General features: G+C 36.4%; 1 protein-coding gene and 1 long non-coding RNA gene across 2 annotated transcripts in view; one reads left to right on the forward strand and one right to left on the reverse strand.

Annotated features, from left to right (window-relative positions):
* Positions 1 to 6,648: 6,648 nt before the first annotated feature.
* Positions 6,649 to 8,272, forward strand: LOC107563800 (uncharacterized). The gene is made up of 4 exons (XR_001606145.1): positions 6,649 to 6,735; positions 7,050 to 7,095; positions 7,243 to 7,374; positions 7,989 to 8,272. It is a non-coding gene; the product is annotated as an uncharacterized lncRNA (long non-coding RNA).
* A 2,170-nt stretch (positions 8,273 to 10,442) lies between these two features.
* The window catches only part of LOC107563801 (uncharacterized), a 5,304-nt gene continuing 3,250 nt past the window's right edge, over positions 10,443 to 12,496 (reverse strand). Inside the window, exons 3-5 of the mRNA XM_016248754.1 lie at positions 11,050 to 11,115; positions 10,830 to 10,935; positions 10,443 to 10,746 (exon numbers count right to left, since the gene is read on the reverse strand). Coding sequence (XP_016104240.1) covers positions 10,451 to 10,746; positions 10,830 to 10,935; positions 11,050 to 11,115 — 468 coding nt within the window. The 3' untranslated portion in view covers positions 10,443 to 10,450. The remainder of the gene's footprint in view (positions 10,747 to 10,829; positions 10,936 to 11,049; positions 11,116 to 12,496) is intronic.

The raw sequence follows: 12,496 nt of genomic DNA on the forward strand, positions 1-12,496 counted from the left end.
GACAGGTGTGAAGGGAAGACAGCAAACAAGGCCTGTCACACGAATGCAGATTTGTTAGGTAGCTAGAGATTAAAGTTACTGAGTAATGTTTCAAAATATAGAATCCAACTCATCATAATTTAACAGTGAGTCTGCAAGCTGCTTAATTCTCCATCCATATCACCAACACACACAGTTTTTGCCCTTTGGATGTGCTTTTATGGATACAAAAAGCAGGCTTATTTGCGTACTTTAGCACATTCTAATCATCAAGACTAGTCCTCTGTGAGGTCATATGTGTGTCTCCTCATCCAATGATTAGATTAGAATAACAAGAGGACACCTGACTCTGCTGCTCAGCTGTTTAATTAATGAACAGCACCACTGGATCCCCTGACACTCCCCTGAGATCTGAGATGCACCAAAATAACATTGCATGAACCAAGACACTTGAACATCGCCTTGATGGATAACTTTGTATTACGTCGCACTCCGATAGAGTATCATTTATTATGTAATATTGGACAGACAGTGTATAGCTATTGTACACATCACAAAGCATGTACAATGATTTACCCATGTGATAGCAGCCAGTGTAAACACTGGAGACTCCAGTGACACACCTGCATACTGGTAATAATAATGTGTATGACTGGTACCACACTAGGGTGTGTCATATGGTCCCTTAGCAACATTGTCATAGTCATCATTAAATGGAGTGTATCAATGAACATGTGATTGTTCGTCCAGCGAATGCAGCAGGTTTTATAGCACTGGTGTGCGATAAGATTTTGAGTATCAGATCCGAAGTGATCTTTAGAAGGCTCTAGTAAACACACCCTTCACTTGGCAGTTGCCACCCAATATACTTTAAACTTTCTGGTAGAATATTGCTCTGTTATAGAGGGTTCATGCAAGAAACAAGGCAATGTTGCCAGGTGTATACTCTTTTTATGGCAAACGTGACAAAGCTTCTTTCTGACTTGCGGATGCATTTCCTTTTCGGAAAGATAAAGAAATTGGATGTAGATCTAGTTGTCAGGCCAAAAATATTAGATGAGTTTCAATAAAAAGCATTTTGGTGGACTTTTGTGACCCATGGCCATCAATAAAACAATGTAAATCAACAAAAACAATCTAAATATTTATTTGTTTATATATGTTATGTAAGTGTAAATATTTCTTGCAAAAACTACATAATTTCGAAAGCATTGTATTTAAAAGAATCGTTTGTACTTTGTATCTTTCAGGCATATATTGCTCTTTGGGGATTGTAAGGCAATATTCTTTGCAAAAACTTATTTTTGAACAATATTTATTGAGTAAAATGCAATATGAAAAAAAATAATTTAAAATTGAATTGAAGGTTTATACATCTGGCATTATCTGGGTAGAATTGTTTTTTTTAAATATATATTTTTGGCCTTAATAAAATGGCAGTATTAAAAGCCAGTTAACTTTAAAGTATGTTTTTACAAAGTAAAACAACATTCTTACTATTTTCACCACTTTCTTACTATTTTTTTCTCACACGGTATAAATAAGCCTCATACAGTAAAAATATCGCTGCAGAGATGGCCCAAGGATTTCTTCATATTTGGGGGTCATTGCTGAAAACCCTGCAATAAAGGCTCAGCGACAAAAACAACAACAGCCTTAATGCAACACATAAAACATTTTCAGGTAATGGCACAATGTTTGCCCATTACAAAATAAGGGGGTATTTTCAGCACAAGGGAATACAGCCATGTTATGGGGTAACAGAGACTGAAATTACATAATGACAGGATTCAGTCACTTTAAGAAGCAGCTACTACTCTTTCACCTTAATTGCACTTAGTTTATTGTGGCCAAGTAGACTGTAGATATTTGTAGAGGAGATCTTATTGCACTCTGAAAATGACTGTAAGGTTTAATCCGAGGAGAGTCAGGTGCTTTCCTCAGCTAGGGTGGTGTGAAGGTTCATTTAATGGTTTTATTGTTCTTGCCTATTGATTATGGCTTGATTATTTCAAATTATGAGCCACAGCCTGCATGCTAAAATGTGCCAGGCTGGATGTGCATTACAGAATTTTACTCATGAAAAATTTCAGACCTGCTATAAAAAAATTAATTAATAAATAAGATATTTAAAAAATAAATGTGCATGATGAAAATGACAAAAAACATAGGAAATATACAAAGTAATTTAAAAAATAACAATATTTATTTATTCTTTCTTATCTTAAATACTTTTACAATCATTTATTTTTTTACAAAAATTTGCAGCAGATTCTTGAAAGTCACCTGACCTTCAAGACGTTCTGATACTAAGGAGTATATCCTTAGAGCTAGATAATAAGTTACTTTGTTTTCCTCCTTGTGTGACTGAGCAGCAGTAAAGAACCTCAGAGATCACAGGGAGATCACTGTGCCTGTCTAAACCTAGGAAATCACTAACCAAATTCAAAGCCTTCCCGGTGATACAAATGTTTGAGGAGAGGAGAGGTTAACTCAAGGGCAGCCAGGCCCTGCCGTATTCAGAGCAGTCATGGAGGGTGTCAAGTTTGCCTGCAAGTCTAGGCCTGGACATCATACTGCTGCCGTTTGTGTGCTGAATGTTACTTCTCTCTCTGGACCTATAACATGGCATGTCAAGTTTCCCATGTAGCCTACAGCCTCTCAGAAGAGGCCTTCACTAGATCATTTGTTCGTAACAGGCCCTGTAACACAAGTTCACATTCCACTCATCTGTGTTCAAAACTATACTCATAGCCTATGTTTGTTAATTTCATTGTTCATTTTGAAATGGTTAACAACAGTGTTATTATTTTATTATCATTGAGATAGTGTAGATTTTATTAAATGTTTTGATTTAGTATTCATTTTTATATTTTCCATTTTCATTTCAATGTCAGTTAGTACGTTTTAGTCATTTTGTTGTGTGTTTTTGTGTTTTTTATAAATTTTATTTCAGTTTCATTTTATTTTGTTAAATTCAATTAGTTTTATTCATTAAAATTAAGATTTAAAAAAATCTCATGCATTTTTTAACAAAATCAGCCAAATTAAGAATGTGAAGTCTAATGTTCTTGTATATGTAAAAAAAAAAAAAAAAAAAAAGTATCTTGAAGAAATACTTGAAGAACAAATGCAGTTCACAAACAAAATTAACTTCAAAACACAAAAAGGAGCATTTGATCAGTTCTCACCTGAAAAGATAGATCACACTTCTTTCAAAAGTGCTCTTTGGTTCAGAAGAACAGGTGTCCAGAAGTTGTTAAACCATTGTCGCGTTGACAGGCTTGCCCCCTGTGTTCACTCACGAACTTCACTTTACCGCTCAAGTTCAATCTGCTGAGAGCTGCTAATACCTTCTCACCTTTTTGCTTCCCCTTCTCTTAATTAACCTCCCCACTACTGAATGTCTGCTTTGAGTGCTACAGGTGTTCTCTTTCCCCCTTCCTCTCTCTCGGTCCCTCCCTTACTCCCTCGCTCTTTATCAGTCTTGTTTTATCTCCCTCCCCTGCTCAGGCAGCAGCCTATACAGCCTCACACAAACACACTGTTTCAGTCCAAGTTGAACATTAGGTCCAACCCAGTGCAACATGAGTAAATGTTACAGCCATGTGATCGAAAGAGGGAGGGCAATCCAAGTGAACGACCTCATGGGAGCGTGAAGTTGGTTTAACATTTGCATGGTCAACCAAAAAGGTATACTCACCTTCCCAAATCAAGACAGATTGCAGAGAAACTATTGCAATAGAGTAAATAAAGGCAGTCTAATTTGGGGCAGTTTTAATCTGTCCATATCCTTTTGTATATATAGCAATATTGTTTATATTTATATATATATATATATATATATATATATATATATATCCCAGGAACCTGAATGAATCTGCAGCCACAGTACTGTTCATGATGGTGAGTGGGGGGAGTGCAGGGGGGTTCAGATGGAGGTGGGCACAGAGAGCTATGTGAGTTTGTCTGAGAGAAGGTGAGGAATGATGGTATTGAAGGCCAAACTGAAGTCCACAAATAGGATCCTTGCGTAATTCCCAGGTTTGTCGAGGTGTTGCAGGATGTAATGCAGTCCCATGTTGACTGCATCATCCACAGACCGGTTCACTCTGTAGGCAAACTGGAGAGGATCCAGCAAGGGTCCAGTGATGTCCTTCAGGTAGACCAGGACCAGTCTCTCAAGTGAAGAGCAACAGGTCTGTAGTCATTAAGTCCAGTGATTTGGGGCTTTTTGGGGACCGGAATGATGGTGGAGCGTTTGAAGCAGCAGGGACCTTCACACAGCTCCAATGATCTGTTGAAGATCTGTGTGAAGATGGGGGGCAGTTGGTCAGCGCAGACTTTTAAACAGGCAGATGAAACACCATCTGGGCCTGAAGCTTTCCTAGATTACGCTAGATTTAATTATATCGCATGGAATTGATCTTACTGATATAGATATCATACCTCAAAGCGATGATGTTACTGACCATTTCCTTGTATCGTGCATGCTGCGTATTACTAATATTAACTATATGGCTCCGCGTTATCGTCCGGGCAGAACTATTGTTCCAGCCACCAAAGACAGATTCACAAATAACCTGCCTGATTTATCTCAACTGCTCTGTGTACCAATAAGTACACATGAACTAGACGAAATAACTAGCAACATGGGCACTATCTTCTCTAATACATTAGAAGCTGTTGCCCCCATCAAATTGAAAAAGGTTAGAGAAAAACATACTGCGCCATGGTACAACAGTAACACCCGTTCTCTCAAGAAAAAAACTCGTAGTCTTGAGCACAAATGGAGAAAAACTAACTTGGAAGTTTTTAGAATTGCGTGGAAAAACAGTATGTCCAGCTATAGACAGGCTCTAAAAGCTGCCAGGGCCGAGCATATCCACAAACTCATAGAAAATAACCAAAACAATCCTAGGTTTTTATTTAGCACAGTGGCTAGATTAACAAATAACCAGACGCCACCCGATCTAAATATTCCCGCACAGTTTAATAGTAATGACTTTATGAATTTCTTCACTGATAAAATAGATAACATCAGAAATACAATAAAAAATGTAGATTCTACAGCGTATAATACTTCAGCTTCATTCATCGCACCAAAAGATAAACTGCAGTGCTTTACAGCTATAGGACAGGAAGAGCTAAATAAACTTATAACTGCATCTAAACCAACAACATGCCTGTTAGATCCTGTACCCACTAAATTACTGAAAGAGTTGTTACCTGTAGCAGAAGAACCGCTTCTCAATATTATTAACTCGTCGTTGTCTTTAGGTCACGTCCCAAAAACATTCAAACTGGCGGTCATTAAGCCTCTTATTAAGAAACCACAACTAGATCCTAGTGAACTGGCAAATTACAGACCCATCTCAAATCTTCCTTTTATGTCTAAAATTTTAGAAAAAGTTGTGTCTGCTCAATTGTGCTCCTTCCTGCAAAAAAATGATCTCTATGAAGAATTTCAGTCAGGCTTCAGGCCCCACCATAGCACAGAAACTGCACTTGTTAAAATTACAAATGACTTGCTTCTTGCGTCAGACCAAGGCTGTGTCTCATTGCTAGTTTTACTTGACCTTAGTGCTGCATTCGATACTATAGATCATGACATACTCATAGATCGATTACAAAACTATACAGGTATCCAAGGGCAGGCTTTAAGATGGTTTAGATCCTACCTGTCCGATCGCTACCACATTGTTCATTTAAATGGGGAGTCATCTCAAATATCACCAGTAAAATATGGAGTGCCACAAGGATCTGTCCTAGGTCCTCTGCTATTTTCGATATACATGTTGCCACTTGGTAATATTATTAGGAAATACGGGATTAGTTTCCACTGTTATGCCGATGATACTCATTAACTGAAAAATGAGTGTTTACTATTGTCATTTTGCATTATTGACACTATTTTCCTAATTAATGCTGTTCAGTTGCTTTGTCACAATCTGTATTGTTAAAAGCGCTATATAAATAAAGGTGACTTGACTTGACTTGACTCTACACAGACCTTAAGCGCAGGTTGAATGGTGGGGGAGGGGGGTTGCAGGGGTGGTAGGTGAATGTGTGAAGTGCAGATCAGAGCGGATGGGGGGTGGTAGACTGGCCTTTTCAAATCTGCTGTAAAACACATTCAGATAGTCAGCCAGTTGTTGATTCTCCACAAACTGTGGGGGTGGTGTCTTGTACATGGTGAAGTTCCTCAGACCGGTCCACACTGACGCCGGAATGTTGGCTGAAAGCTCTTTTCTCAGCTTTTCAGAGTAGTTTTTTTAGCCTCTCCACTCTTCTTCTTTTAGCCAATCTATTACAAGGATTAATTAATTAATAATTGACATGGGGGGGTATCCACAACTTTTTTTTTTTGTCTTTTTTGTCAATTTACAGTGAATTCCAGAAATGTTTGGGTTCACGGAACACACGTGACTGTAAAAGACAAATCAGAGTAACTTTGCTACAAGCGATTTGTAGTGACTTTTATTTTGACGTTACATGGAAGTGATTAACGGTTCTTCCATTCGTGTAGTTCATTGGTCTTTCAGCAGGCGGCGCGTGTGACCCAGCAGTGTCGCGTGTGCTGACTGGTCAGTTGTGCATGTACGTGTAAGTGGAACTGTAAACAAAGTGTGTGTATATATATATATATATATATATAGGTCTGGAGCTGGAGCTACATCTCATCGGCTCGATGTAAGAGCATGGAACCGCTTTAGTTATTTTAACAAAATAACGATAACCACGGTTGCAATGGAGGTAAAACAAAACATTCTTTGGTTGAAATTAAGTGTCACCGGGTTTTGAGTCTTGCACTCCTTGTGTAAATAAAAATCAATATTCTTGTAGACATTGACAAGCTGTTAAAAACATTTCAAAGAATATAATTGTGTATCATTGCATAGTTCCGTATTTGTATTAATATAAAGTCTGCATTATTTACTTGGCGTGACTTACACCTGCACTTTTCATTGTCTTTCCATTAATATCATAAGACCATAATAATGTGCAAAACATTGCCGTGAGTGTTATTACAATGTATTTACCTTTGTTATTGAAATCTGTTTTATCAGAGCATCCAGAATCTCCCAATTGACATCCAAACCAGTAAACTTTTAGGTAAACCAGCTTTACAGTCATTTATGTATAACGTTATACAATTCTTAAACATATTGTGTGAAGTGCTGTAGCTTGACTTCTATACTGAGTAGTTTAGATCTTGCACAAAGATCTATTTAATGTTTTGCTTTTGTCTCTATCATTCAGACTGGTTGGTGGACCAGAGGCACTGCACGCTGAAATGGCAAAGTGCAGTTACAACAATTAGAGAGAAAATCAGTGCTGCCATTCAGGATATGCCAGAGAATGAGGACAACAAACATTTGCTCTCTGGCTCATGTAAATAAATAACAGTACAAACTTATTTCTTTTTGTTTGACTGTTACGCATACATTGTTGCTTTTGCAGGTATTCACTATTGCCATTGTTTGCGAATAATTGAAATATTAAAAAGGAACAGAAACATCCACCAAAAATATTTTTGACTTGGAGATGCTTAAACAAACAGTCTTTAATGAACTCACAAACTCTAATTACTATTTTGAAAATTATAAAGCGTTAAATTACTCCGTTACTAAAAAAGTAATCAAATTACAGTAACGCGTTACAAAGTAATGCGTTACTGCCCAACACTGATCATAATACATTTGTCCTATTATAGCAGCATATGAAAACTTCCTCTTTCGTTTACTTTCCTTTCTCTGCAAAAGTGAAAATGGCACCACAGCAAATCTTCAGATCCCCGTTCACACTCTACCCACTGCAAAAGGAGCAGATGCTTGGCAGAGTCTTAAATATAAAAGGAAATGAGTTTAATAGAGCTAAAAAAAAAAGTTTTAACTAATGTGGTTAAACGTCATGGTGGACATAACATTTATTAAAAACTAAATCCTGGGCTGGCTGAGAATATGAAAAAAGCTTCCTCTTTATCTGTCTGTCTCTCTCACACACAGATCGAAGCTGACATCTCAAAAAGATACAACAACCGGCCTGTCAACCTCATGGGAGTTCATGTGTGACCAGGAAGAGTATTTACATACTGCACAGATGTATAATTTCATAAATATATTTTTACCATTTAAATTGGGATGGTAATTGTTTTGTGGTGATTCCTTTTTATGGTGGAATATTCAAAGAAGGCTGTAAATAACTTGCGCTTACACAGCTGGCCTCATTAGTCTGAAGTGCTGAATTCAGTAAATGAACTGTCTTAAGAGGCCAACATTTAAATATACAATTGCTAAACCTAATTTTTGTAAAGAAACACATGTTGCTCCTTCCATGGATAGGCTATCAAAACTTTTAAAGACAGTCAGAAAATTTACATTTTTGCAAACAACATGTACAATACAGTAACAAACTTAATTTAAAAATAATAAATGGATTATTAAATTGCTGAATTATCAATGATTTAAAAACTACATTCTAGCAGAGCAAATTTTACCTAAATCAGCAGGGGTGACTTTTTACGTTTGAAACAAAATGTTGGTTTGTTGATACCGATTAACATATGCATTATTTTCACATTTTCATGTCATATCATATCATATATATATATATATATATATATACACACACTAACTAACTAGGGTTACTAGTTTTAAGGCTGATTTTGATGAAAGCACTCAAAAATTGCTAAATTAATGCAGTATAACATGGTTGCATGCAAATGTGGGGCACAACTAAATATTAAATTTTTGGTAATTAAAATTAATTTTAAAATGTATGTTATGTCAACAGATCATGATGATTTTAGTTGAAATAGAATATAAGGTCAAACCTCTGAGGTGGAATATGCCAAAACACCATTTTAAGAGGGGCGATACAGACAGTTGATGCATTTTACTCTTATTTGTGGTGTTTTTTTAAACACTCTTCTGTTAAAATGTTTGGGGTCATTAAGATTTTTAAGAAAGTAATACTTTTTTTCTTTTTCAGCAAGGACACATTAAACTGATCAAAAGTGACAGTAAAGACTTTACATCTTTCAAAATGATCTGTTCATCAACAAATCCTGAAAAAAAAAACTTTCATGGTTTCCACAAAAGTATTAAGCAGCACAACTGTTTTTAACATTGATAAGAAATGTGCGACCCCAAATCAGCATACATTAGAATGATTTCTGAAGGATCATGTGACACTAAAGACTGGAGTAATGGCTGCTAAAAATTCAGCATTGTAATAATCAAAAACCAGATTGAACAAGAAAACCCAAAAAATATTTCAAAAGCTAATACCAGTAAGCACACATGCGTTTTCAGCATTTAATAACAAAAAAACGACATACATAAAGCTGTTGTCATATAGACCAAAGAACATCGTCAAATAAGAAATACATTGAAAATGTACAATGTAAATAATAGTCACAGCCTATTACGCTTCTCGCACAATGGTACGTCCTGAAGTCCTACATCTGTTAAATACAAAGTATATAAAAAAAACAGACGTTCACAGGAACACATCATTAATATCTAAACATATTTTACTTTTAAACACTCAGAAATTGCTGGTAAGTTTCACAAATAATTACAAATAAATTATTGAATTAAACATGACATTTTAAAGTAAAAATACTGAAATATTATTTTCTTTTAAAACATACTCCAATATATTTTATTTACAACTACAATTATTTACATAGTAGGATGAAATTAGACTAGAGCATGACAGAAAATGTTCAACCCAAGTGGTTGAACGAATAATGACCCAATTACGAATAATGATTGTTTGTTGCGCAACCTCTGACTATAATGTCTTATAATGTCTTAAACGCTTATAGACTACCTCTGTGAAGAGCCCATCCCTCTGAGCATTCTGAGTGGCCTCATGAACACAATACAATTATTATTGCTGTCTATCTGAACTGTATGTTAAATTATATACAGTATATATATATATATATAATTATATATACAGTATACTGTATATAGCTTGATAAGACATGAAAACATAGTATAGCAATTTTTTGGATACTGGTTTATAAGACTATTTTTTGCAAGTTACAGAGCAGAACAGCCAAACTAATTTCCCTATTTAAAAACCACAACAAGGTAACAACAGAGAAAAGAACAATAGACCATAGAAAAAGCATAAGATAAAAACACCCTGTACACTGAAAAAAAAATGGTGTAGGATTACTTTTAAATTACTTTTACTTTTAAACACTCAGAAATTGCTGGTAAGTTTCACAAATAATTACAAATAAATTATTGAATTAAACATGACATTTTAAAGTAAAAATACTGAAATATTATTTTCTTTTAAAACATACTCCCAATATATTTTATTTACAACTACAATTATTTACATAGTAGGATGAAATTAGACTAGAGCATGACAGAAAATGTTCAACCCAAGTGGTTGAACGAATAATGACCCAATTACGAATAATGATTGTTTGTTGCGCAACCTCTGACTATAATGTCTTATAATGTCTTAAACGCTTATAGACTACCTCTGTGAAGAGCCCATCCCTCTGAGCATTCTGAGTGGCCTCATGAGGTTTCTGTGGTCCTGGACCCTGATTCAACCATTGCCCATTCATAATGGTTGGAGGAGAACGTACATCTGGTATCACAGCATCCGCCTCGGCAGGTGCCTGCGCCGTGCCTTGAGAAACCGGGGTCCCGAGAGAGGTCCCGTTGTTCCCATTTGACCACATCTGGGTCTTCTCAATCAGCACTTCCAGGTTTCTTGCTAGCTTTCCACATGCTGTATCAAGTAAATCAAATGTGAAGATTTGATTTGTACAATTCAATAAATCAAAATACCGAACAGAATAAAACACTATTGACCTGTAAGGCACCTAAGTTGTTCCTTCAAGTCCTCCATTTCCCTCTGCATGCATAAGACCATGGCAATGAGCTCCTTCTTCGAATAGGACTGTAAATAATGAGCCTCCTGCCATCATAAAAAGCACACAAGCTCAGGTCTAGAATCAAATGTCTCGCAAACAAACAAGCACATCAACAAAGAAATGTCTCAAATGCTGAACACAACTGACTCTCATCCTACCTCAGACTCGGACGTAGGAGGACTGTCAGCATAGAGGTCTGCGGAAGAACAATCCAGCTCATTAACCTGTCATGACAAGAAAGAGTCCTAATATTTCTATTTACTCATTGATAATTATACAACGATTCATTTCAGCCCTCAAATTTGATTGCGTTTTCTGTCGCTTGATCGCTTGGACTGAGGTTTCTCTCACACTTCCTCTCATATGTTTTTACAGACCAGCTGTCAGTTTGTTTGTTTGACAAATAAAGTATTACTTTGAACTATTTTTGTTGGTGTAAGAAATAGGCTCTCACGTAGTTTGTATATGTCTGTGTAAGACTGAAAATAGGATGTGATGCAGAGAACTGGGAGTATCCTGGCCACAAAACATTGGTTGTTTTTCAAAAATTATTATTCTCATTATATACATTTTATCTCTTGATGATGTAATGTTTATGCTCATTGGATGGTTATTACCCTGCATGCTGTTTTTGTGTGTTAAAGTAGTATCTAGTGAGTTGATACTTGGACCACAGAACTTCGCGTTGGTGGTCATTCCTCATTCCTGATTGAAATGACAGAGTATTCGACAGCACTGAGAAATAAAGGAATAATCTAGCAGTCAGCAAAGAATATATATATATATATAAACTATCGGGCCAATTTTCATCTGAAATGTACATTAAACTGTTAAATTATGAAGTGCATCCAAATCACAGCCGAGCTGATATTTAGAACAACAGTAGCTTTAATACTGCTTACATTGACCAGGTTGATTGTTACCCTTGAAAAATGTATCACGGTAAGCAGCTTCCACTGAAATATCAATGTTTCTACAATACAACTGCAGTGACTACCAGCTGTAAAAAATAAATAAATAAAAAATAAAATGAAACTGTTTAAAATGATTCATCTGATCTCCAAGTCTGACTAGGTCTCCAAAACCCATCTAAAACCAGCAAAGAGACCAGCATGGGAGACCAGAAGGCCAGCAAAACATCTTAAAGGGGTCATATGATGGTATTTTAAAGATCATTATTTTGTGTATTTGGTGTAACAGAATATGTTGACATGCTTTAATGTTCAAAAAACACCTTATTTTTCAAATACTGTACATTATTGTAGGTCCTCTATGCCCCGCCTCTCTCAAACACGTTGTTTTCAACAAAGCCCCCTCCTTTGACAAGCGCAGTCTGCTCTGATTGGCCAGCTGACCCAGTGCATTGTGATTGGCCGAACACCACAAGCACGCGTCGGAAATGTAACGCCCCTTACCATAATCGCGAGCGTCAGCTTTCAAAGTAAATATCAAGACAGTTAATAATTCTGTTAGTTTTACCATCAGTTCAAGCCCAAAAGGGCAACAGAGTTGCGTGACAGACACAGTGATGATGCAGTACACAAGCCGCGGTTAAGCCAGCTGACGTGCTATGATTTCTGACAGGCAGTTTACTCTCCTGATGTG

This window comes from Sinocyclocheilus grahami, unplaced genomic scaffold (genome assembly GCF_001515645.1).
Source record: "Sinocyclocheilus grahami isolate Dianchi unplaced genomic scaffold, SAMN03320097.WGS_v1.1 scaffold889.1, whole genome shotgun sequence".
Classification (NCBI taxonomy): domain Eukaryota; kingdom Metazoa; phylum Chordata; class Actinopteri; order Cypriniformes; family Cyprinidae; genus Sinocyclocheilus; species Sinocyclocheilus grahami.